This window comes from Acomys russatus, chromosome 1 (assembly GCF_903995435.1).
Source record: "Acomys russatus chromosome 1, mAcoRus1.1, whole genome shotgun sequence".
NCBI classification, from domain to species: Eukaryota; Metazoa; Chordata; class Mammalia; order Rodentia; family Muridae; genus Acomys; species Acomys russatus.
This window is the reverse complement of record NC_067137.1, coordinates 112,974,253-113,001,414: the sequence shown is the minus strand read 5'-3', so window position 1 is coordinate 113,001,414 and position 27,162 is coordinate 112,974,253. Positions and strand designations below refer to the sequence as shown.

The window sequence follows — 27,162 nt, the reverse complement described above, 5'->3', positions numbered from 1 at the left end:
CTCTTCAGGCAGAGGAGATTTGCAGACTGGGCTTAATAGGGGTCCTTAAGGGAGGACTGGGTAGGCCGACTTTCACATTTCCCCAGACTTTTTCTAAGTTCTTCTTTAAGAAAAATTTTACCTTCCTCTAATACATTTTTAATATCCTCGTGAAAGTATCTAACACACAAGATATCATTAATCACATTTAATCATTCAAAGCATCACCCACTCTCTTCCATCTTTTCTCATCTATGGTTCCTTTCTGCGGGAACCATGGACAAATGTCCTTCAGGAAGAGGAAAAAATGAACTACATCTTTTTTCTTAACCCTAGTTCTTCGTGCCTTGAGAGAATCTTTAAGTCCACCTATGAATTTTTCATGTACACTAATTCCCTGTCCCATAATATCACCGTCTGCTTACCTTGGATCTTCTCTCATGGAGTGGGCGTTTCTCCGCGGCGACCTCTGTGCAGGTCTTCACTCACAGAGTGGACTTTCTCTGCGGGGACCTCAATGTATGATGCGACTGTAGTCTTAAGACAGTGCTCCTTGCACGCTCCCCCGTGCCTCAGGCCACACGTCTGGGTGCCAAACTGCCCTGGCCTGCGGGGTCTTCAAACAGAACCTGGGAGGGGATGCTGGAGCGAACAAAGGACAGGAGACATGAAGAAATGAGGGCAAGTCTGAATTCTGATCAATTTATTGGAAAATTTCGCAGGGTTTTTATAGAATTTCAGAGGGGCAAGAGCAGGGTTGCTATGGAAACCTAATGGCAGCTACTCTGCTCTCTAGCCCAGTAGTAAAAACTTCAAGATAAGAAAGTAAGCGAAGGTGATAAGCAAGCGGGTTCCTAGGACCTAATAAGGTTGTTCTGCTATATATCTCAGTAGTAAAAATTTCAAAGATAGGAGGGTTAGTTCTGAGAATGCAGCTGCAGAGATAAGGTAAGCAAGCAGCTTCCTGGGCCAGGACCTCAGCTTGCTACGTGCCAACTGGAGGGGTAGAAAATGGAGCCTACAGGCAAGGTGGAATTGCCTATGTTTTAAGCCAAGAGCCACTAAGGGTGGCCCCCCACACCTTTTCTCTCCTGTAAGGAAGCTCCCCACCTTCAATTGACCTTGTCCCACGTAGAGACAGGGGCGAGGAGGGGGAGGGGCTCTTTAGTTTCGCTCTTCTATAACACGTGTGAGTGGGAAGTCTTCACATTGTCACCATGCACTGTAGTCGTTATCTGGACTAGCTTTTATGTATGAAGCAAAAAAGAGTGCCGGGGACTGTGTTGGGGGAGGGCCTGTACAATTAGGCAACAGTTAACAAAATGCTTGCCAAAGGTTGCCCTAGTCTATAAATGGCCCTGGACTTGGTCCAGTCACCTGATCAGGAGGCCAAGCTTATGTCTGTGAAATGGAATAGTAACAATTATTAGTTACAATAGCTGAGGTTAACCATCTGCCGTGCCCCATGCTGGTCCTCGGAGGAGCTGAAGACAGGATGAGATAAAAGATACAGGACATCTATGAGCAGGTGCATCCCTGAGAGATGATGCGGTACAGGGCTGGCGAGGTTGATCAGAAGGGTAAAGGGGCTTACACACTGTTCCCCTGTGGTTCTGAAAAAACAAACAAACAAACAAACAAAAAACAACCAAAAGCTGCTTGGAGTGGAAAGGGATGAATCCATCATTGAAGGAAGCTGAGGCAGAACCTCAAAGGAAAAACCATGGAGGAATATTTTGCCTTCTTTCTCTCTCTCTTACAGCCCAGGCCCACCTGCTTAGAGATGGTGCCACCCACAGTGGGCTGTTCTCCCACACTAATGGACAATCAAGACAATTCCTTCACAGACAGGGTCATCTGCTCTGGAAGATGATTCTAGGTTTTGTCAAATTGACAAAAAGTTGACAAACTTTTGTCAAATTGGCAACACAAGTTTGATTTTCAGGGCCGACAGTAGGAGAGAACAGACCCCCCCGAAAGTTGTCCTCTCCTATGACCTTTACATGTACAGTGTGTGGCATACATGCACCCACACTTACCCACATACAACACATACACACACACACACACACACACACACACACACACAAGTTTAAAGAGAGATGACGAGGGCAGAGGCTGGGAGAGACAGGCCAGACACAGACTGGATGGATGTAGGCAAGGCTCTGAGGTGTCCTTGAGTGAGTCACCTATCAGAAATGGAGTATGGAATGTAGAATTCCTGTCACCAATGGGAGCAAAGGGCAAAGCAGTGTGGCAGACTCCCTTTGAGCTTTGGTTGGGTGGGGACCACAATAGCCTCTGACAGCAGACTTGAGGGCGTCACCTCATGGCCACACAGTGATGTACACTGCCTGCCCTTTTCTTCCATGTAGAAGTCTGAGAGGTTGATCTGCTCATACAGGACGAAAAAGGCACATCCCAGGAGAGAATGAGCCCTGTCTGGACACAGCCCAGCGGACAAGGTCATGACTAAACTCCCGAGCTTTCTCTCTCTTCCCAAAGGCCTCAGCTGCTTGCCCAGGGCACATCAGAGGAGTGTAGGGCCTCAAGCTGAGGTGAAACTACTCTAGCCTTGGAATTCAGATCTCGGTGCTACACTATTGCCTGTGCCTGGTGTGTCTGACCCTGGGAAACTGGCTGTTTTATCCACAGAAAATCTGCCATCTGGAGCCTGAGGGATGCATGAAGGTGGAACTGGTCCTGCGGGCGGCTGAGGCCCTCTTGGCAACTTGCCAGGAGGGCCAGAAGCCTAAGATCCTGGCCCAGCTGAGGGATATCAAGTCCCAGTGGGAAGAGACGGTCACCTACATGACTCATTGCCACAGGTGGGGACGGTCAGGGGATGTCACTGCTACATCCTCAAATGCTGGTGACCTGCCTTGCCCATCACCATACCATCTCGAGACTCCTGTCTGAGTTACACTTCTTCAGGCTTTAGGGGGTTCTCAGTACAGCATGTCCTCTTTGGATTCAGGCCGGTGCCTCTTTCTAATAACATGTAAGCGTGATGCTGATGGCAGGTGGACACTGGACACTCCATTTGTTGCACCAGCATCCCTAATAGGTTTGCATATGTGTCCTCTGCAGAACAGGAGACATAGAAGGCCTGGCCCGGACTAAGTAGATGGCTCAGTGGGTAAAGTGCTTGCTTTGCAAGTATGAGGAACTGAGTTCAAATCCCCAGAGCTCATGTAAATCTGAGCATGGTGGTACATGACTGAACAGAGCTTTCTGCCTTCCAAACCTTTCTAGCCAACATTACAAACAAATGTCATGACATTGGCTGCCAAGATAGAGGCATCTCCACACCAGAGGTGGAAACTGAGGCAGATGAAGAGGGAGAGGCTACCATACCCTGCGCATTCACACAGGCCCTTCATCTTCCATCCCCACCTGGTGGCCACTAACTGACCCACAGATAGTTTATTTTCGGCCCAATATCAATTACAGTCTCAAGCTAATTGCTTTCAGGCAGCATATGCTAAGGGTCTGGGGCCACTGTGTACACAGTGAAGGATTTGTATACTGGCAGTGGGAGTTCAGAGTCTTAATCTGGGGTGGCTCAGGGCCCCTGAACCTTATCCCGCACCACCACCACCACCCCAGCCAGCAGGTTAGGATCTGGGCTTGGCCTCAGCTGGGAGGTTTCTTATAGGACACGAGGTTTCATGGGAAATAAGTAGAATCTAGAATCTGGAGTGTGACTTGGTGCAGAGAAGGCATCAACCATGTCCCCATAACACAGCTCCTAGTGTCTGGGCAGCGCTAGCATCTCTCTACCCAGGAGCCAGGGGGCAGGCCTCTCAGCCTCACCATCTCTGTCCCACAGTCGCATCGAGTGGGTGTGGCTGCATTGGAGCGAGTATCTGCTGGCTCGGGATGAGTTTTACCGCTGGTTCCAGAAGATGGTGGTCACGCTGGAGCCCCCTGTGGAGCTGCAGCTGGGGCTGAAGGAGAAGCAGTGGCAGCTGAGCCATGCCCAGGTGATGCTACACAATGTGGACAATCAGGCTGTGCTCCTGGACCGGCTGCTGGAGGAGGCAGGCTCCCTCTTCAACAGGATTGGAGACCCCAGCGTGGATGAAGATGCCCAGAAAAGGATGAAGGCTGAGTATGATGCTGTGAAGGCCAGGGCACAGGCAAGTCACGGATGGCTCCATCATCCATCAACCATCAACCATCCACCTTCCACCCCATATGCCCATCCAGCCCTCTTCTGCTCACTCCCTGCCAGTCCGTCTCCTCCCCATCCTTTCATTAGCCACCCACCATCAGTTTATCTACCCACCTACTTTCCACTCAAGTTCCTGGTCCATCTGCTCCCTTCCCTAGGGTATCACCAAGCCTCCCTTTCACTCTCTATCACCCGCCCATCCATCAATCTACACATTCTCCTCTCTCTCCTACCCATCTGGTCACTCATTCATCAGTCTACCGCTCACCGACTAACCACTCTGTTTATCTCTTCATCCACTCAGCCCTCCGCCCCACCCGTCTCCTCACCATCAAGCCATCCTCCTCTCATGTGCTGATCCTTTCCATCTACTTTTGTTGCCCACCACCTACTCGCTGTCTATCCTTTTTCACTCGCTCATCCAGTCAGCACCTGGTTACCTGTCCACCAGCCTTCTCCTTACCCATATGCCACCATTTATACACTTTGTCCACTTGTGGATGCCCAATAAACCCGCACAAACCAATGGCTGGAATGTGCTGTCCATGTCCCCCGTGGCTTCTCATCATCCTCCATCCTTCCTACTCTCTCTCTCCCTCCCACTTCCCTTCTTTTCTTATCTTTGGTTTCTCCCCTTCATCCCTTAAGTTCATCTGATGCTGCTCTTCGCCTGACTCCAGTCCTTCTGCCCATCCCCCTGTCTCCTCCTGACTTCTGTTTGCAGCTGTTCACTCAATTATTGTCTTAAATGATTACTTTTTAAGAAATTCTGCTTTTCTTTATTGGTCTTTAGGATGTCCACCTGTTCCTTTCCTTTAAAAAAAAAATGTCCCTTTGCCTGCAGTGGGGTTGTGTCCTTACTTGTTAGTAAGCATGTGTCTAACAACGGAAGCAGGAGGGGTGCACACTCCGTGTCACTGTGTCTCCTCTATGGGTAGATTGCTTCCTGTTGGCTCTGTGATTTCCTACTGAGCTCATCCCGTCAGGGTGTGGTACACACCCCCACAGCTGATATTATCTGTCATAATATCTTGGTGATCTGCCAGGCCAAAAATAAAAACAAAGAAGACAAAATAACTGAAGGAGGATCAAGCTTTGGATCCAACCGATCTGCATGTGGACCCTGTAATTTCTTTCTCTCAGCCTCAGCTGGTCATTTTCTTGGACTGTTTAGGTCTTTGTCATCTTGTAAGGCTTCAAATAAGTTACTCAGCTCTTGAGTAGTTAATCCAGCTGTGGGCCATAACTGGTTAGTATCTCCCAGAAATTTTTGAAAATCATTGAGAGTTTGTAATTGATCTCTCCTGATTTGTACTTTCTGTGGTCGAATTTTCTGTAAACCTATATAATATCTTAGATAATTGATAGGATCTCCTCTTTGTATTTTTTCAGGAGCAATTTGTAATCTCTAGCAAGGCAAAATTCCCTTTACTTCATCAAGTATTTTTTCTAAGGCATCTGCATTTGAATCAGCCAATAAGATAACCATATAATGATAAATTTTAGATTGAGGAAAGCATTTACAAATGGTTTCTAACAGATGTTGTACAAAGTATTGACACAAGGTGGGGCTGTTTAATATTTCTTATGGCAAGACTCCATTGGTGTCTTCAAATTGGCTTTTTATGGCTAAGTATGAGCACAGTAAAAGCAAATCTTTATCTTGTTTTTCAAGGGGTATTAAGAAAAGGCAATCTTTTTTTTTTTTTTTTTTTGAGACAGGGTCTCTCTGTGTAGCCTTGGCTGTCCTGGACTCACTTTGTAGACCAGGCTGGCCTTGAGCTCACAGAAATCTGCCTACCTTTGCCTCCCAAGTGTGAAAAGGCAATCTTTTAAATCAATTACTGTAATAGGCTATGCCTAAGGTAACAAGTAAGTGAAGAGGATTTGAGGTTGTAAGGAACCCATAGGCTGAATGACTTTATTTATTTATTTATTTATTTATTTATTTATTTGGTTTTCTGAGACAGAGTTTTTCTGTGTAGCCTTGGCTGCCTTGGACTTGCTTTATAGACCAGGCTGGCCTGGAACTCACAGCGATCTGCCTGCCTCTGCTTCCCGAGTGCTGGGATTAAAGGCATGTACCACCACGCCCGGTTGAATGACTTTATTAATTGCCCTTAGATCTGTTAACATCCTCCATTTTCCAGATTTATTTTTAATGACAAATACAGGAAATTTCCAAGGGCTGGTAGACTCAATATGTTTAGCCTCTGGCTGCTCCTGGATCAACCATCCTCACTTTAGGGCTCTACCCCAACAGGCTTGTCAGTTAACCATCTTAAAGGTAGAGCCCTCTTCATAAATTCAGAGAGCCAACCTTTCCTGTGTCCTGCTTATGGACAACCTGGACAGTCTGTAACTATTTGGGAGACACTTTTTAATACCTTTATGAGGAATATCTTCTATCCTATGGTTTATCCCTAAAGTTGGAGGGATGCTAATCCCTGTCTCCCATTGTTGCAATAGATCTCTTCCCCATATATTCATGAGTATATCTGCCACATATGGCCTTAATTTTCCTATCTGCACTTTTGGTCCTATATTTTTAATCCATTTCATACTTTGTTTTACTTGTGATAATGTCTCAGTTCCTAGGAGCTGTGTAGATACCCATAGAAGTGGCCAAGCTGGATTCTAAGAATCCAGAGAAATTACTGTTACATCTGCTCAGATATCCACTAAGCCTTAAATCTCAACTCCATGTAATTGTAATTTTAACTTTGGTCACTTATCATTTCTAGCAGTTTGCCAAAATATCTGTTTTCTGGAATCTTTCTTTCCATAATTGCTAATGAGTTATTCCCACTATTAGGGAAAAAAAAATTCAAACAAAATCAAGCAAAGAAACTAGGAAAGTCTTAAGTTCTGGGTCAGCTGTTTTATCTCATGCTATAGCAGCAAAGCCTTGGCTGTTCGTCTTTGGAATTTCGGTGTTGCCACACTGCATTAGTGAACCCTTAGCACAAAGAGCTGACAAACATCTCATAGATAGGGAGCTTTGAGTTTCAGTTGCTATCAATTTCTTTTATTCTATTGGGTAGAGCCTTTTTCCTTCTTCTATTCTTTTTTTTTTTTTTTTTTTGAGACAGGGTTTCTCTGTGTAGCCTTGGATATCCTGAACTCACTTTGTTTGAACTCACTTTGTAGACCAGGCTGGCCTCAAACTCATAGCAGTTCATCTGCCTCTGCCTCCTGAGTGCTGGGATTAAAGGCGTGCACCACCATGCCTAGCCCTTCCTCTATTTTTAATTGCTTGTAATTTAGCATTCCACGTCTCAGTTCTCTTCTTACCTAAGTCTGCTTTGTGAGGCATGTGGACTGTGCCACCAGAGGAACTGGCATACGACTGACACGGTGAAGCGTGTTCCAGCTCATCCTAGGACAGCAGGAATGGGACAGCTCCCTCCCTGTATCTGTGCCTGCCTCTGAGCATGTAGCACGGTGACCCCCAAGGTGGTCACAGGTAGCCAGTCACGTAGCAACAGCACCTGGAATTCTTCCTCATGTAAATAGAGCATTGCCAGTATTCTAGTCTTGGCCAATGGAATGCGTTCACCCCCAAATACCCTTCCCACTGACCATGGTTTACACAGTGCCTGACCACCTCAAGTAAAGAGCACAGGCTACTTCACTGAGCATCATCTGAGACTGGGTGTTTTTACCGAGCTCTCCCCCTCCCCCCCAAAGAACATCATTGGACCCCTGGTCAGGCTCCTGTTGTGGCCATCGCAGCTGCCACAGCCACCACATCCACTGCAGCCTCCGCCAGCTGAACCACCACTGCCTGGCCAAGTCTCAGAGCCCAGAGCTCCTGCTGCCGCCTGGCCTAGCTTCTGGTGCCAGAGCCCCTGCTGTCACTGGCAGAGGAGCTGCTCTGCTCCTTTCTTCTTGTCCCTCTTGGGGAAGAGCAACAATCGCCCACTGATCTTAGAGAGCTATGATGCTCAAGTCCCTGGAGAAAACCTTCTCCCCTGTGCCCCAAGCTGGACCAGAATCCTGCGGGGCCCATCCGTTCTAGACTCTGCTCTGTCTCTCCCCGCTTGGTGTTCAGGGGCATCCGGAAAGCTGAGGGACAAAGCAGAATGGAGCTGCACGACTTTCTTCTGAAGTTTCTTAGAGAAGACACAAAAACTGTAATCACTACTGAACACACTGTAACTAGCTCTGTGATGACAACTAAAACAAAACTATATGGTCCAAGGACCTTCTGCTATAGTATTTTCCTTTTTAAAATCTTTCAAGACAGGGTTTCTTTATGTACGCCTGGATGTCCCGGACTTACACTGTACAACAGTCTAGCGTCGAACTCACAGAGATCCTCCTGCCTCTGCCTCCTGAGTGCTGGAATTAAAAGCGTGTGCCTCTACTACCGACGTATTTTTCCATTTTTTTAACATGGAAAATATTTTCTTTTTAATCTTGCTAATGGTGTCCTTCCTTTTGAGACTTCACTTTATTATGTACATTGACAGAACATTTTTACTTATTTCCCTTTCTCTCTCTTTCCTTCGGAGACTTTATTTCCCTTTCTTTCTCCTTCCCTCAGAGAATTTACTCTTTATATTCAAACTCAGTATTTCTTTCTGTGATTGTCCATGTTCACTTTCTTTAGTGTCCATACACCTTTCAAAACACTTCTATTTCTCTTTCTCTCTCCTTCCTTTGGAATTTCACCTAATTATTTAGCTTAAGTATTTTTCCCTCTAGGACTGTCTATATCCAATTTCTTTTCTTTCCTTGGTACCTAAGCACATTTCAAAACATTTCTATTTCCGTTTTTCCCTCTTCCAGAGACTTCCCTTTCTATGTGCATTTACTTTTTTCTCTCTCAGCACTTCCAAACTCCCTCTGTACTTAATTTCCTCTAACCTCTGTGTTCTGGGGATGGCCAGTTTCAAGCACACATTATCAGTTCCCTGTCAGCTTTTCAGTCATACTGAAGCTCTGTGAGCTCGCCTAGTGCCCTCACCTCGGATCTCATGCTCCACTTTGCTATGACAGTTGTTGTAAGACCTGGTGACCTGCCAGCTAAAATTAAAGACACGGCAACTTTTTAACATATTAAACCATAGGCCTTATCTGGGCAGACTCTCAAACTAGCTTCTTTACATTAGCCTGTCCAGCCCAGCCCTGTTCTACCACGTGACTAGCTAGGCCTGCACTTCTGTTTCCTTTTGTCTCTCCTGGTGAAGGACCCCCTCTTTCTTCTTCCCAGACTCCCTTTCTCTGCCAGAAAGTCCCGCCTTCCATTCCTGCCTTAGCTATTGGCCGTCAGATTTTTATAACAACCGATCAGCAGTGAGATACGTCTGATAATACTCTTGGCATTTTCTGTAGGATTTCAAAACAGGAGGCTGGTAATGGGTCATAGTAATGACAATACCAGAATGTAGCTCACTGCCAGTTCATCAGTTAACAACTGAATATACATAGACAAACCTTAATCCAATGTGAATGGAGATCATCTCTACACCTACCTTTAACACATCAGTGTGTTTCCTTCAGCCAGGCAGCCTGGGAACTGGCCTTCATTGTCCCTGTTTCTCTGTCACTGTGCTAGCTTGGGGTTCTGAAGTGAGTGTGCTTATTTGTTTCTGAGTCAGGGTCTCACTGTGTAGCTCTGGCTGGGCTGGAACTCACTATGTAGACCAGGGTGGCCTCCAACCCACACAGATCCACCTGCCTCTGCCTCCTGAGTGCTGGGATTAACACAAGTACCACCACCATACGGCAGGAAAGACGTTCTATACTATGCCAGGGTGTCGGTTTCCATCTCTGCGAGGAAACACGAGAAGACAGCCTGAAGGGTGAGAGGGTTTAAATCTGGCTCACAGTTTTAGATGGCTCAGTCTGACTCTGCTGCTCTGAGCCTGAGGTGAGCTAGAACATCAGGGGAGAAGGGAGCTGTGGTCAAGCAAGCTGCTTACCTCTTCATCCAGGAAGCAGAGAAGGAGGAGCCACAAGTCTCCACTTTCCAACAGCCCATTTGACTCAAGCTCATCAGTGGGTTGACTCATTGATGAAGTCATTGCCCTCGGGATCCAGTCACCTCCCGAGAGCACCTCCAGCTGGAGACCAAGCCTCCTACACATGAGCCATGAGGGGACATTCACATCCAAAATGTAATAGCAGAATGGAAATCTATTAGAGATGCCAAGCGCTTGAGCAGGGACTGGGTTCCAGGCCAGGCTCTGCTGCTACCCGGGGGGGCGGGCCTTGCTCATTAACTGTTACTAGGTTTTGAACCCTTGTTTTTGGCCACCATAAAGGATAGCCTTTATTCTCAGGAGAATGAAGGACAGGCAGAAGCAGCATCTTTGTGTGACACATAGCACATGTTTGGAACTGCTTATGAAACCTGCCCTCAGGCTGGAGAGATGGCTCAGTGGATAAGAGCACTGTCTGCTCTTCCCCTTCCAGAGGTCCTGAGTTCAAGTCCCAGCAACCACATGGTGGCTCACAACCATCTATAATATTATCTGATGCCCTCTTCTGGCATGTAGCTGTACATGCAGATAGAGCTCTCATACATAAAATAATAAATAAAATATTTTTAAAAAAGAAACCTGCCCTCCAACACCCCCTTCCCCCACACAGACATACACATGCATGCATGCATGCACTCACACACACATATATATACACAGGCACACACACATACTCGCACATGCACACACACACATACATACCCGGTCCTGAGGATATGGGGCTCCCCAGCCTGCTAACCTTTATAAGAGCAGCCAGTGTGCTGAGCTACTGAGCTGCCTCTCTAACCTTCTCTCCTTCTACTGTGTGTGTCCTGGTTGCCAGGTTTGGCAGCAGAGGAGCAGATACCTGATTAGCACCTCACTATCCCCGGTCTGTTTTTATAGATGTTAAACATATGACACATTGAAGCCTCTCATCGGTGGGGCAGAACCCTCCCCCACCTTTGGCTTCTGGGATCACCCCAGAAGAAGTTTCTAGACCAAGTGTAGAGCTGAACAAATGTCTCTCTCCTCTCAAAGCATCAAAAAGAAAGTGCAGGCAGCCCAGCTAGTGCTAGGAGTGTCTTCCTTGTTTGATTTGAAACCATTGCTTCCGAGTGGCAAACAGCAACACCCTCCCTCTTCCTCTGAGAAGGGCTGCCTGGCATCAGGCCATGGGTCCTAGACTTTCTGCAGCCCTTTTTTGGGGACATAAATCCAAGCCGCCCTGTTAATTGCTTGGGTTTTGACATTGTTGACAACTCTGCTTGCTGCAGATGGTTTAATTGTTTGGTTTAATGAGAAGGCAGGGCCCTCAGCCGCTCAGTCACCCTTCCCACTGGTTGAGCTAGGCTTTGAAATGGCTGTTGTGCCTGGCACTCCACTGATCTGGATTCCTGCCTGCCACCACTCACTTCATCGTTGAGACTTTTATTTACTCTGGACTTTTTGGGGGGCAGCACCTCATCACTCACAGAGGCAGAGTTAACCACCATTCATTCCTGGGAGGGCCCCCTCCCACCCTCATCTGTCACCATTAGGCTCTTAGAGTCTAAGGCTCCTTGCAACCCTACTGTGTCTCATCCATGAGCCTTTCCTGGGATTGGAGGGTGCTTATGGGCAAAGCGCACTGCAGGAAGTGGAGACCATTGAGGGAACTGAAGAGGTCCCAGCAACTCCCTGGAGGTCAATGACTGATCATGGAAGCGGGTGGCCACTGCCAAGGCTCTACTTTGGGATGCAGGTGGTCCTTATCTTGAATTCTCATCTCTTTCCTAAGTACCCTGGTCCTAAGCTTTGGCTGCCACCTCTCTAAAGTGTGTGTGTGTGTGTGTGTGTGTGTGTGTGTGTGTGTGTGTGTGCGCGCGCGCGCGCGCGCGCTCTCTCGTGTGCTTGCTGTAGTTACTGCAGAGGTTTAATGAGTTGGTATTGTATAGTTTGGATGAACAGTGTCTCAAAGGAGAAGAACTGCGCACAGACAGTTGGTCTGCCCTCCTCAGTGGAGGACTTGTGACTCAGCTTCCCACAGGCTCAGGGCCTCCCTAGATGTGGCCTGCTCCACAGCGAGGTGCTGAGGTCACCGACCTTCAGCTGCTATGCTCTCTGGCCTCTCCAGTGGCTGCTTGGCATTGGGCTAAGAACAGCTTTTAGGTGTAGAAACAGGCAGGGAAAAATGTCAAAGCTGACTGTTTCATGACGTACAAAAGTGACATGAAGTTCGCGTTTTTGTGGGACCTGTAATGAAAGGTTTGACAGGAACAAGGCCATTTCTTCCTCGCTGTCTGGCTGGTTACATGACACAATGAAAGCAGTTTCCAGGTGACTGTGTAAGATGGCAGTAGACGATGGTACATGATAGGCAAAGCCGAAAGCGGTTAGTTTGATAGAAACAGTCTGGGGTCCCCCCAGCTTGAGGGTCCCCCCTTCATCCCTCTGTGGGTTTGGAGAGTGTAGTCTCCTGCTTGCTGTCTGGATTTGAGCTTGGGCCCCATGAGAGTCTCAGATCCTCCTGACTCTGGCATGCACCTTCTCAGGAGGGCATATCCCATGATCAGTGGCTGTTAAGCAGGCTGTGGCTTATGGATGCCTGGCCACACAAGAGGCACTATGGCTTATGGGTGGCCCGCCACACAAGAGGCGCACTGAGAAAGCCCCTGAGCCTCTTTTGCCTTCGCTTTCTCTGCAACTCCTTTTGGCCTGCTTTGCTTCTGTGTTGGTGTGATACAAGCTCTGACCAGAAGTGAGTCTTCTTCCGGGAGGAAAACGTTTATTGGGCTTCCTCTTCCAGGTTAGTGTCCACCATCGGCGGAAGGAAATCAGGGCAGGAACTGAAGCAGAAACTGCTGAGGGACACGACATGGCTACTGGTTTGCTTTATGGCGTCCTCTCTAAGTAATGCTCAGTACCTTCCTTCCTTCCTTTCTTTCTTTTCTTTTTTTTTTTTTTTTTTTTTTTGGTTTTTCGAGACAGGGTTTCTCTATGTAGCCTTGGCTGTCCTGGACTCGCTTTGTAGACCAGGCTGGCGTCGAACTCACAGCGATCCGCCTGCCTCTGCCTCCCGAGTGCAGGCTCAGCTACCTTTCTTGTACAGTCCTGACCGCCCCCCCCCACCCCGTGCCCCACCTCCACCTCTTTGGCTGTCCTAGCTGGGTGACCTTGGGGATGTCCCTTCACCTCTCAGGGCCTCAGTGTCCTTGTCTGTCAAGTTGGGGTAAAAATGAGAGACCCCTGTGGGTGAGGAGGAGAGTTTACAGAGCTTGCATGGAACTAGCTCATCCACCCTGGGGTGAGAGCGAGGGGGCGAGGGCTCAGAGGGACAGTTTTCTGGGTCCTTAATATGCCATTCATGCTATCCCCATACCCTATCAAGTGGCATTCCTCATACATAGCAGGCGAAAACGCCAGCTGTAGGGTTGATCCGGCCAGCGCTGGCATGTGTGAACTCAGGGTCTGGCTCTGACCCCAGCATCTCTGCTGCGGTCACGCACTCACACATCCATACAGAATCTCCCCCCCCCACCCCCCACTGCCTGCCAAGCCAGTTATTGTTTCCTGGCCTTAAAGGACCCCAGCCTCAGGCAGTGGGCTCCTAGGCAGGCTGGGGACCCTCATGGCAGGCAATTCCCCCTACAGCACAGAGTGGACCTCCTGACACGGGTGGCGCAGGAGCACGAGCAGTACCGGGAGCACGTGAAGGAGTTCCAGCTGTGGCTGAAGGCGGTGGTGGAGAAGGTACACGGCTGCCTGGGGAGGACCTGCAAGCTGGCCACGGAGCACCGTCTCTCTGCGCTACAGGTACACCACTGCGACCCAGACTGGACGCTGTGTCCCAGCTAGGGCAGCTCGGGGGCCTGCTGAGGGAGAGCCTTTATGTAGTTATTGCAAGTAGGGATTTATATTAGCTGTCACACCAGACGCTGTCACGCCACAGCACCAACTCCTGGGAAGAGAATCAGGGGATCTAGTGCAAAGCATTTGGGGTGTCATATGACAGCTTGGACCTGCAGGATTAGCAGTAGCCTGGTCTAGACCCGTGGGTCTCAGATGTGGGGTGCATGGCATGTCAGGAGACATTTTTATTCATTACAAGTCCGGGTGGGTGCTGCCCCTGGCTTCCAGATGATGAAGGCTAGAGATGTGACAACACACCCTACAGTGGCCAGGGAAGAACCCCAATGGAGAATCATCCCACTCAAATGCCAGTCATGCCAGGGTGAAGAGCTTTGGGTGGGTACCACACTGTGGTCAGGAGAAGTGGGTTCAGGCCACCCTGCATGGTCTTGGGGAGCTTCTAGATCCCGCACTTAGTATGTGCAAGAGTTTTGGCACCAGATATATGCAGTGTGGGGAGGGGGAGGGATGCAGTAAATAAACAGCAGACATGACTGCTCTATGTTATGGTTAAGGGGAAAGTTTTGATTGACAAACAGACACAGAGAGAACAGCCAAAGGCATCTGGAAGAGTCCAGGACAGAGAGAGAAAGAGGTAGCCTGAGCATGGCCAGCGGACTGGATGTGGCCAGGGTGTCTGCAAGGGAGGGGAGAACAGCAGGCGGTAGAGGATGGAGGAAGCATAGAGAAGAAGCAGGAGCTTAGATGGTGAGCACAGCCTGCGTGTAACAGGGATGTGGTCCAGGATGAGCTCATTTTGGGATATTTGGACTACCTGCTGGAGTCTGGGGGAATTGGAGTTGCCTTTGGACCAGGCAGCCCGTTATCATCCACAGTCCACTCCTGTGCCTTCCCTGCACTGAGTCTGCTAACTTATGTTTAAATCCACTTGCCTTTGAAGAAGGTGATGGACATTATTTAGAAAGAACACTTAAGAGTTTGGTGGGAGTGTATGGCCACCAGCCCAGTGCTTGGGCGTTTAAGGTGGAATGGTTGCAACTTTGAGGCCTTGGGAGTTTAAGGTAGAATGGTTGCAACTTTGAGGCTGGCCTAGGAAAGGTAAAGGTAAACATATATATGGGTCTATAATGACATCCCATCATAAAAAGGGAAAGAAAACTTGTTGTAAAGGGAAGCCAGTGCCATTTGTAACTGATATAAAAACCATGCATGTTACACATATCTGTAATCCCAGTACCGGGAAAGTTTAAGGCCATACTTAGTTATATATTGTGGCCAACCTGGGCTACATAAGTTACATTCCTGTACAGATATAGTGATATAGATAGATACGAGTCAAAATCTAAATAGGTATACACACACACACACACACACACACACACACAGTGCACACAGTGAGGCTTGGTGCCCTTGATTCTTTGTGGCTCCATGGCATAGCTTGCTGGTGGCTTCAAGTCGATTTGTTTTAAAGTGACATTAAAAGAGACAGTGCTGAAGACAGACACACCCACCAGAGACACTGTCCTGTAAATATTTAGTGGCTTGGAAGAGACAGGAGCCAACAGTTCCCATCTCACAAGCCCACGGTGTCTAGGGCTGACAGTCCACGCTTGCGATGGTCCCCAGGTCTGCTCCAAGAGCAAAGCTAACCTTGGCTTTCCTGCTGTCTCCGTACCACCCTCGGCAGGACATCGCCAAGGATTTCCTTCGGGGTGAGGAGTCTTTGAACAGATTGGAGGCGCAGGCCGTGGGTGTCATTCGGAACACCTCCCCTTTGGGTGCAGAGAAGATCTCAGGGGAGCTGGAGGAGATGCGGGGAGTCCTGGGGAAGCTGAGAGTCCTCTGGAAAGAGGAAGAAGGGAGGCTGCGTGGCCTGCTGCAGTCCAAGGGGGCCTGTGAGCAGCAGAGCCAGCAGCTGGAGGCGGAACTGGGAGAGTTCAAGAAAGGCCTGCAGAGGCTGGCTCAGGAGGGCTCGGAGCCCGTGGTGAAGACAGCCACAGAGGATGAGCTGCTGGCCCACTGGAGGGTCTTCTCAGTAAGTTCAGGGGTGTGCTGGGCCTTGGGTTGCCACTTGGAGTTGCTCTGTGGTGAAGAATCACAATCGGCCTTACACACCCTCTCTGGTGTGCCCCATTCTCTGGCACCTGAGTTCCCTGACAGCAGGTGTTTATTCCCATTTTCCAGATGAAGAAACTGAGGCCTGAAATAGGACATCCAGACATGGGCTTTGAAGCCCTTTCCTTCCTCAGCAGTGGGATGAGGGAGTAGGGAGGTTAGAGGTGGAGGGACGTTCATAGTGCAGAGATGGTGACAGGAAAACAGAAGGCAGAGTCTGCAGAGGTCGAGCAAGGATACCCATTTAGGAAAGGCAGTGTGGGCTCCTACCCACTCGGGAAATCTTAAGTCACCTTCACTTTACTGTAACAAAACAGCTGAGGCAACCAACTTATGAAGAGCAAAGGTTTGTTGTGGCTCATGTTCTGGAGGTGCTGCATTGCTTTGGGCATTCGGCAGGGACACTATGTCATGGTGAGAGTCTATGGCACCTCATATACATATTCACCTCACAAACCAGAAAGCAGGGCCAGTCAGGAAGACAGTGGCACACCTCCAAAGACCTAAGGATGCCCCCCCCCTTGGGCTCCTCCTCCTCCTAAAAGCTTGAGGCTCTGCTGCCAGTGCTGTCAAACCATAGCAGGAAGTCTGACTTGCCCAGTTTTTAAAGATCCCCAACACTCCTCCAACCCCTGACCTTATTGCTAATATCATGATTTGGTCAAAGGAAATAGCTGGGGCTCGTGCTGGAGCTCAGGATTAGAACTTGTGTAGTTTTAATGAAGATCTAGGTTCTGTCCCTAACACCTCTAGGGGTTGGGGAGCCATGAAAGGAAATGGCTTTTAAAAAAAAGTCACCCTATCTCCCTTCTGCCCTACCACACCATCCTTTATTCTCTTGAGAGCTTTTTCATCCCATGTCCCAGCAGGTCACCCTGACTCTTTCTACAAGGGGACCATGCATGCTTTTTAGCATGAGTCCTGCTTGCTAACCAATGGTCCACGCCCCCTAAATCCCTTCTGTTGAAGCCTTATTCTTCATGGTCATCTTGTGTGTGTGTGTGTGTGTGTGTGTGTGTGTGTGTGTGTGTGTGTGTGAGAGAGAGAGAGAGAGAGAGAGAGAGAGAGAGAGAGAGAGAGAGAGAGAGAGAGGAGAGGAGAGAGAGAGTGTGTGTTGGAGGTGGGGTGTAAGTTAAGAGCACTCAGAGGAAGGACAGCAGGTAGCCAAGAAGAGACTTGATACCCTATGAGAAAATATATGGGGAGATAATCCCCCTCAGGAACAGTCATAGGGGAGGGGAATAATGGGAAAAGGGGGGGGGGGGAGGAATGGGAGGATACAAGGGATGGGATAAACATTGAGATGTAACAAGAATAAATTAATAAAAAAAAAACCAAAAAAACAAAAACAAAAACAAGATGATCTTAGAACCAGAGGGAAAGGCTGTCTCCAGTGGGAACAGCTACTATAAAATGAAGCTAGCATTTGTCACAGTGTCATTGTGAGGAAAATGGTACTATGTGTAACCAGGCAGCTACAGGGAACATAAAGGTCAAGATTGGAGAGCAAGGGTGGAGCCTAAGGGTAAAATGCCCCAGCCCATGCCTTTGGTGATTGGCCAGTCACCAGCCTCTACTGAACCCCTGCACACACACTATAGTCCCCCGTAAGGAACCTAACCAGCGCCTGAATGTCGTGTCTTGCAGGGGATACGGGCTGCACTGGCTTCAGAGGAACCCCGTGTAGACCGGTTACAAACTCAGCTGAAGGAACTTGTTACCTTCCCGGACCTACAATCACTCTCTGACAGCGTGGTGGCCACCATTCAGGAATATCAAAGGTACCCGGGAGGCTGGGGTTGGGCAGGACTCAGGGTGGGTGGGACTCAGGGTTGGGCAGGACTCAGGGTGGGTGGGACTCAGGGTGCTGGATACTTGGCACCCTGTGTGTGGAGGGCTGGCTTGGAGTCTGGGGATGGCAAGTCTCTACTCAGCTTAGGCTCTGCCCTCTTGGAGTTGTCAACAGGGCTTCGCCATGCTGTGTCATAAGGGAGGGCTCTCTGACAGTGAACACCACTCCTCTGCCTCTGACAATGCTGACAGTACCTTCAGCACAGTCTCTGCTTATCTCTGCCACGGGCACAGTTGGGCTCAGCAACGAGTAGAGTAATGCCCTCCCCCCAAGAAGCAAGTACCTCTCACCCACAGCTGTTTTTAAGCCCCACATCTGTAAAACTGGGATAGTGCCTAGATCCTACTGCAGGATGCTGACACAGGGCTAGACTGGGGAGTGGACTTCCCATACACAGAGCAGGTAAAGACACAGTGGCCAAGGGTTTCTCCTCCCTTAGCTTGGTCTTGCCCAGTTATCAGAATCCGGGCAGCTTTCTCTGGCTTTGAACCTTGTATGTGAAACTTACTTGTAAGAGCAGCTGAGCCTGGGATGAAACATTTTTTTTTTTTCTTTTCCTCAGGAGTTTCTCTGTGTAGTCCTGGTTATCTTGGAATTCACTCTGTAGACCAGGCTGGCCTCGAACTGGGAGATCTGCCTGCCTCTTTTTTTTTTTTTTATTTTTTTATTTTTTAAGATTTATTTATTTATTATTATATATACAGTGCTCTGCCTACATGTACACCTGCAGGCCAGAAGATGGCACCAGATCACATTATAGATGATTGTGAGCCACCCTGTGGGTGCTGGGAATTGAACTCAGGACCTCTGGAAGAGCAGCCAGTGCTCTTAACCTCTGAGCCATCTCTCCAGCCCCCTGGGATGCTATCTTAGCAAGGGTTTTGGTTTGCGTTGACCAGGCAGTAAGGTTAGGATCTCTGTAGTTTATACCGAAGGCTTTTGGTCCCCTGCATCCCAGCTTGAACTCAGGGGACCTCACTGTGAGGACAGCTCTGCAGCAGTGACCTTTTATCCCGAGTGCCCAGCCTCAGGAATGGTGTAGCTATCAGAACCTACCCATTTGGAGTCCTCACTCTGGGGGACAGGACACCACAGGCTAGCTCATTCTGCAGCACTTTCTTCCAGGATGCTCTCAGGCTCAACATAGCTCCGGGTCCCAGACTCCTGTTTTATACTTTATGTATATGAGTGTTCTGTTTTCATGCACACCAGAAGAAGGAATCAGATTCCATTACAGATGGTTGTGAGCCACCTTGTGGTTTCTGGGAATTGAACTCAGGACTTCTGGAAGAGCAGCCAGTGCTCTTAGTTACTGACCATCTCTCCAACCCCCAGACTAAAAAATAGTTTTTTTATCATTTATTTCTTTTTAAAACCTGGATTAAGCTCTTGTTTGGGTCTAAGTGGGAAAGGCAGTTTTCCAGCTTTCTGCTACTAGAAGAATCCTCTGGCTTTATGAACGTTTCTAGGAGTTGTGAAAGGGCATCCTGGGTTAGAATCATTTCTGGGAGCAGTGTGAGGGGCATCCTGAGTTAGCATTTCTGGGAGCAGTGTGAGGGGCATCCTAGGTTAGGAGCATTTCTGGGAGCAGTGTGAGGGGCATCCCAGGTTAGGAGCATTTCTGGGAGCAGTGTGAGGGGCATCCCAGGTTAGGAGCATTTCTGGGAGCAGTGTGAGGGGCATCCCAGGTTAGGAGCATTTCTGGGAGCAGTGTGAGGGGCATCCCAGGTTAGGAGCATTTCTGGGAGCAGTGTGAGGGGCATCCCAGGTTAGGAGCATTTCTGGGAGCAGTGTGAGGGGCAGTGTGCTACTCATTCTTCAGATGAGGAAACTGGGGCTTGGCAGCATTAAGCCATGCAGGTCACAGCAGCTCTGCCTGCCTCTAGACACTGCAGACCCGGAGGACACTCATGTATCTCATTTCTCTGTGAGAGTCTGAAGGAGCCGAGGGTGTACCCTCAGGAAGACCCCAGGCATGTGCTCAGTGCCATTCTGTGTCAGTGCTTATAAAGTGTTCGCACACCTGCTTCCTGTGGGTGTGTCCTTACACACTCATAGCAGCCCATTTGTTAGGAGGGTATTCCCTGCCCTGGCAGCCTGGGCAGAGGCCTTAGTCCTAGACTAACCTCTCTCTCTCTCTCTCTCTCTCTCTCTCTCTCTCTCTCTCTCTCTCTCTCTCTCTCTCTCTCTCTCTCACACACACACACACACACACACACACGCACATGCACACGCACACGCGCACACACACACACACACACATACACACACACACACTTCCCTGGATCTGTGTCCTACACTGCCCTGGCAGTATGAAGGGAAAAAACACCAGGCTCCACAATGCGACCAGGGCAGAGCTATGGCAGCGTTTCCAGCGGCCCCTCAATGACCTGCAGCTGTGGAAGTCCCTGGCTCAGAGGCTCCTGGACATCACCACCAGCCTACCGGACCTGCCCTCCATTCACACTTTTCTGCCCCAGATTGAGGTAATCAGGCTTTGTGGGGCAGGGGAGGTTGCTGGCCCACTGTGTGGCACCTCAGCTACTCTCCCAGGGACGAGTGCATCCTTGGGATGCCTGCATCATCCAAGTACCAAGTGTACAGGAAGGGCCATCACTCATTCTCAGGGACAGAAGTCACCCTTAGTTCTTTGGAAGAGGCAAAGCCCGGTGTGACTTTCATGATCTCCTACATGGGATTTTGTCTTCCTTGGGGACCTCACCATAGGTAGAGTAATAATGGTTCTATAAGAGAGCACAGAGGTGATCAGGCCAGTTTTTCGGCTCAGCAGTGCCACCTGGAACCCAGGTCTGCCTGGCTCCAAGCCCTGTCTCTTGCTGGCCTAGTTCCAAGGAACAAACAGTGTTTGTTACTGGTGGGAACTGCACAGGGGTCACAGGGGTCCAAAGGCTTTCTCCATCACCACTTGCACTGCCAACAAAGAGGTGAAGCCTTCCTGAAAACCTTTTGCATCATTGGTCAGGCAGGTCACATGACCATCCTTAAATCAGTGCCTGGCTGAAGATGGTGAGTCTGACGTGACTGGCTGTGTCCGGAACACTAACAACACTGGGCCTTCAGTTGGGCACTCTGCTTCCAAAACAAATGTTGGCTGTTTGGAGAAAGAGGACTAGTAGGGAGGGTATTTGGCAACGTCTACTGCAGAGTTCCTCAACACTGGGGTTTTGATTGACTCATAAGCTCTGCTTTATGCTGCCACTGAGCTCTCGGTCCACGAGATGCGCTGTGTCCAGGGATGCTCGGACACAAAGGACAGAGGGAGAGAGGCATGAAAACATGCTAGGTGTCAACCTCATTTTATATTAAAATACACTTACATTAAAGATTCCCCCAAATGAAACAAAACTACCCACCATCCCACGAGGCACAGGGCCACCATCAACATCTCAGAACAGTAGTTTTCCCCTCACCCTTTCTGGCCTACTTGGGTGTTGGATGGAGAATCTTTAACCAGGGTGGGCCCCACTTCCCCTGGAGAATGCTGCTCACCCCATAGCCTGGAGCTTGCATGAGTGTGAGCCTGAGGTTGGTGTTGGAAATCACCCTTGATTGCTTTTTCACCTCTTCCATTGAACCCAGAGCTCACTGGGGTGACTAGTCTTGCTAACCAGCTCGCTTTAGGGGTGGATCCTCTGTCACCTCTTCCTCTGGCTTGTTCAGCAAGCACCTCAATTATTGAGCCATCTCCCCAACTTTAATCTCTCCTTAATTATCTATTTTATTTAGTTTTTTTTAGTTTGGGACAGGGTCTCCCTTTGTACCCCTGGCTAGTCTAGAACTTACTATGCAGACCAGGCTGGCCATGAACTCACAGAGATCCTCTTGCCTCTTGTTCTTGGTGGGAACTGCACAGGGGCAGAAGGGCTGTGTTTCCAGGATGTCGGAGGGTCTGTTGGTGATGGAGGGTCACTGTGTAGAGGCATAGAGGCTCACACTGGTGAGGTGTGGAGGGTCAGCTCTGGGGCACTAGCTTGGAAGTGATAGGCTGGCAGGCACTGAGGTGCAGGTGAGAGAGGCTGAGCGTGTGCTATAGCGGCTGCTGGTGACAATGGGGAACATGGTTTCTGAGACAGGAGAGAGGGTGGATTATTACTTGGACTTTGGTAGCAAGATGCATGGGGGTGGGAAGTGTGTGGTAAAAGAAAACCAACATGGATGCTGGAATTCAGGGGTTCATGGATACACTGTCTCCCACAGGCAGCTCTAACAGAAAGCTCCCGCCTGAAGGAGCAGCTGGCGATGCTGCAGCTGAAGACAGACCTGCTGGGCAGCATCTTCGGCCAGGAGAGGGCAGCCGCTCTCCTGGAGCAGGTGGCAAGTTCTGTGAGGGACAGAGACCTGTTGCACAACAGCCTCCTTCAGAGGAAGAGCAAACTGCAGGTTAGCATCAGCGGCCTCACCCTGGAGCCTGGCGTGCGTGCGTGCGTGTGTGCATGCGTGTGTGCGTGCGTGCATGATTGCGTTACTCTGATCTCAGCTCCACCCCCTGTCCCTGTGGCTCACAGTCTCAGGTTCTCCATCTGTAGACAGGACAGGATGACCCCTCTAACTGGCTCCCCAGCCAGCTGTCTGCTGCTGGGCACTCGTAACCCTGTTCTCTACATCTCAGCCAACCCCCACTACCTTCCGTAGAGTTGATGGACAAGCAAAGACGGGGTGCGTGAGATGATTCAACTAGTAAAGGAGCTTGCTGCCCAGCTTCTACCTGATTTCAGTCTCCAGGGCCCACTTGTGCACACACACACACACACACACACGTGCGCGCGCGCGCGCGCGCACACACACACACACACACACACAGACAAATTAAATGCAATAGAAAATGCAGATGCGACCATTTGCTAATTTTAACCCACCGTTATCCTAGGAATGAGTGTTATTAATGGCAAGCTTCTGGGTACCCTAAATCAAAGCGATAGCTTGGCATTCTGTAGACAGCCCTTCTAGCTGCCAAGAGTTTGCTGAGTGGCCGGTAATGATGATGATAATAATAGCTGCAGTCCACAGGTGTTGGCTCTGGGCCAGGCACCTGCTTCTCCCTGTCCTGCTGACACTATGGGGGAGGTGCAGCCGTTTCCCTGTTTTACAGGTGAGGAGAGTCCGGCAGGTATCTCCTAGTGCAGCGGTGAGGCTACATCACCTGACTCCAATCCAGCAATCTCACCTCATCAGCAGGATGAGACAGGGTTGCAGGATATGGGGAACCAGTCAGGAAGTGAGATCCTCTGTCTCAAGCCACTGGGGCTGCTGGTGGAGACAGGTACACACAGGCAGTCACAGGAGGTGTCTGCAGAAAGGTCTCAGCAGTGGTCCATCCAGAGCAGTGGTTCTCAACCTTCCTGATGCCGCGACCCTTTAGTGGAGTTCCTCATGTGGTGGTGACCCCCAATCATAAAATTACTTCCGTTGCTACTTCATAACTGTATGTTTGCTACTGTTTTGAATCATAATATAAATATCTGTGTTTTCTGATAGTTTTAGGTGACCCCTGTGAGAGGGTACTTCCCACAGGGGTTGCGGCCCATGGGTTGAGAATCTCTGGATTACAGGCTGCTGTTGTGAGGGTCCAGGCAGTGAAGGTGCCAGAGTCTATAGGGCAGTTGGCTCAACTCTGCCTCTATAGCTGAGAATCAAAAGTGTGATAAGAGAACACAAGAGCGGCCCACCTGGGAAGGCTTCCTGGAGGAGGTGGTTCAGGAGCTAGGATAGAGAGAGTTATGAGGCACCATGAGGAAAGCTCTTCATCGTGGTTCTATTTGCAGAGCCTGCTTGTCCAGCACAAGGACTTCGGGGTGGCCTTTGACCCCCTACACAGGAAGCTCCTAGATCTCCAAGCCAGGACTCAAGCAGAGAAAGGGCTTCAGCGGGACCTTCCTGGGAAGCAGGTCCAGCTTCTAAGGTTGCAGGTGAGAAGAGTCTCCAGGCCCACTGTTGTCTGCAAGAGAGCGCCCCCTTCTGGCAGCAAGCTGTAAAGCAGCCGCCATCCTGAGCCCAAGGTTCAGGTCCTTAACTGCAGTTGGGTCTCCATAGAATCTCTGCCTATTCAGCTGGCAGTTTCTGGCCTCCGCGGCGTGGGGGGGGGGTGGGGTCGGGGGGGGGATATGCACCCCCAAGCTCCTGAGTCTCCAGTCTAGCTCAGCGACAAGCAGTTCTTTTGTTTACCCCTGGTCTCCGAGGTCTGAAGAGCCGTCAGAAAGCAGAGAGCAGTAAATGCTGGCTCTCAAGTCGCTTTCTCCTTTTATTTGGTTTGGGACTCCAGCCCATAGCGTGGTGCCATCCATATCCAATATGGGTCTTCCCTTTTCAGCTAATCATATTTGGAAACACCCTCATAGACACACCCAGAGGTATTTCCTAGATGATAAAAATCTAGTCAGGGTGGCAATGAAGATTAACCATCATATGAACTGTTCTTGGTGAGTTTGGAGACTTTCAGTTGAATAAACCAATTTTGAGATTAGGAAGATATGTTTTATATCACGTGTGGACTGCATACAGGCGGGTCACTGGTAATTGCTGGCCGGCTGAGGAGCTTTCCTGGTTTTTATCACGCACATGACACAATGTTTGTTGTTTTAAACCAAACACGGTTCATGTATAAGCTGACAGCATTCTCTGGAAAGCATTAAGCATGGTCCATTTGCGCCTTCAATACTGAAATGGGTATAATTCTTCCTAACAACCAATGGTGACCAAGTGAGCATCCCGACGTGAGTTTCTTTCCCAAGATGCTGTCTGGGACCTTTCCTTTAGTTTATTTTAATAGTGCCCCTGGGGTACTTGTGTCTGAATTTTAAAGTTTCATTTGCCCTGAAAAGGGATCTATCGGACCCACCCATATGGTGCAGCCACTGATAGAGGGAGCATGCTAGTCTTGGAGTCCAACCAGCAGCTCTCCCACACGGAGCCCCTACCTCACTGGGTCTCCTGGATGGAGGGTCTTCCAGGATAGAGGGTCTTCTGGCTGGGAGGGCCCTCTGGGATGGAGGGAATTCTGGGATGGAGGACCTTCTGAGATAGAGGGTCTTCTGGGTTGGAGGGGATACCAGGATGGCGGGGCTTCTGGGTTGGAGGGTCTTCTGGGATGGAGGGGCTTCTGAGATGGGGGTGTCTTCTGAGTTGGAGGAGATTCCAGGATGGTGGGGCTTCTGGGATGGAGGGGCAGGTAGCCGAGCTCACTTGTTCTTCTCTCTGTCACAGGGGCTGCAGGAGGAGGGGCTCGATCTGGGGACACAGATAGAGGCTGTGAGACCTCTTGCCCAGGGGAACTCTAGCCACCAGCACAAAGTAGACCAGGTCTCCTCTGACCAGCAAACCCTGCAGAGGTCCCTGGAGGTAAGTGGCTAGTCTAGGGCCCGAGCAGCAAGGGTCGGGTCTTAGAATCCTACACTCTTGGGTCCTTTCTTCTGCCTTCTATTCCCTCCATCCTCCCTTTCTTCTCACCCTCATTTGTGTAACTTCTGATAGCTGAGCAGTTCCTATACACTGGCTGCTGTTCTGGGCTCTCATGGTGAAGCAGCATGCGCTGACAGACAAGGGCCCTCCTTTCCTGGGGCTTGGGTGGATGGACAGCGAGTCAGCAAATAAGTGAGTGATGCCAAGCGTTTCACGTTGTGATGAGGCCCACAGAAGGTGAGCAGAAAAGGTGGCCTTGCCCAACAGCCTGTGTATGTGCACAGTATTTGTCCCCCAGCTCTGGTGGCCTCAGAGACCTTATCTTCAGCGCCCTCTAGTGGCCACCCAAGCACAGGCTTGATTCTGCTCCCTGCAGCCCTGGGACTTCTTGACAGTTGGCTGAGGCAAGTAGAAAACCAGGCTCCAGGCTCCAGGCTCCCAACGCACTGATTTAGACAGGCCTGTGTCTGCCTTTCAATCAAGCCTTAGAGAGAGTTCGAGCTGATCCCTGGCAGCCACAGCTCAAGGAAACTCAATACTAGGCTAACTTCTTCCAGCCCACCTGGCCCTGCACACCGTTTCCATAACCAACACATCCTTTGCCATCCTGAAGCTCACAGGTGGGCACATCACACTCACTGACAACTTGGAAATGACGAGAATGAGAAGAAATTCTTAAAGAGACATTATAATCAAGTCACACCTAAGTTCCTACAGATGGTCATAAGGAAGGGGTCAGAAAACATTCCCTTCATGTCACAGCCACAAATGTCACATCAGGTGGAGTGGCCAGCAGTGCCTATAGCGGTGAGATAAAAACCAGAGCAAAGACCTTTGTGTATAGAATGGGTGTGTTCCGGGACAAGCCAGTGTTCCTGTTAGAACTTCAAAGACCTTGTACCTGTGTGTGGAGTTAGACCCCTAGGGCCACAACAAATAGGTTTTTAGTCATTGTGGATATGGGCAGATATATCGACATAGCCCACATAGCCATTTGTGAGGCATGGGACAGTTCTGTTGCACTCCCTCCATGGAGTGGGAGCACCTATGGCATTCACATTGTCTGCTCCACAGCTCTCTAGGAGTGACGATGCCCTCCAGAGGACCTAGGGAGCCCTGTCCACCTAAGCAACACCTTGAGTCTGGATGAATCCACTAATTCCACACAGTAAACTAGCATCTGTAGTCCCAGGGATGAAGGAAGGGAACTAGGGAGACAAGGCACTGTTCTTACCTTCTAGAAGCCACCAATGTCATCTCCAAAAACTATATACAAATGATGAGTTAGGCCGGTCATTAGAGGACACTTTTACTGAGTGTCATTAGAGGTCACAAGATGGTGACATCAATTCATGCTTCTGTAAAGAGAAACTACCTCTTTTAATTGAGACATTCAGTGCTTGGTAAGTCTGGTGAAGTTAAATTCATCCTTCCCTCACAGCCAGGTGACTTTCGTGTCCTGTCATCACTGTGACAAAATGTCTGACGAAGAAAACATTAGGCAGGAAGGGCTCAGCTTGGCTCACAGTTGCAGGGTGTTGTCCATCATGATTTGGGAGCCATGATGCAGCCAGTCTCCCTGCATCTTCAGTCAGGACATAGAGAGAAGTGAACTCTACGGCCCTGTGCAGGCCAAGCTGGCCTTGAAATCACAGATACCCAAGTACTTGCAGTTTCCTCCTTTTTCACATAGCCTTGGACCCCAGCTATGGAGTGCTGTGGCTCACATGGGCCAGGTGAGGCAAGGCAAGGGGAGATGAGGTAAGGTAGGACACCTCACCTCAGTTAACAAACCTAGACAG

The 27,162-nt window shown here is 49.5% G+C and overlaps 1 protein-coding gene across 2 annotated transcripts in view; it reads left to right on the top strand.

Moving 5' to 3' along the window:
- Window positions 1-27,162, top strand: part of Syne3 (spectrin repeat containing nuclear envelope family member 3) — an 80,117-nt gene that overhangs the window by 36,315 nt on the left and 16,640 nt on the right. The window contains exons 3-11 of one of the 2 annotated variants that reach the window (XM_051150979.1): window positions 2,635-2,807; window positions 3,812-4,121; window positions 13,759-13,920; window positions 15,665-16,012; window positions 17,740-17,873; window positions 20,256-20,430; window positions 22,163-22,345; window positions 23,728-23,871; window positions 25,166-25,300. In XM_051150979.1, the coding sequence (XP_051006936.1) occupies window positions 2,635-2,807; window positions 3,812-4,121; window positions 13,759-13,920; window positions 15,665-16,012; window positions 17,740-17,873; window positions 20,256-20,430; window positions 22,163-22,345; window positions 23,728-23,871; window positions 25,166-25,300 (1,764 nt within the window). The remainder of the gene's footprint in view (window positions 1-2,634; window positions 2,808-3,811; window positions 4,122-13,758; window positions 13,921-15,664; window positions 16,013-17,739; window positions 17,874-20,255; window positions 20,431-22,162; window positions 22,346-23,727; window positions 23,872-25,165; window positions 25,301-27,162) is intronic. The other variant, XM_051150988.1, reaches the window with a different exon arrangement.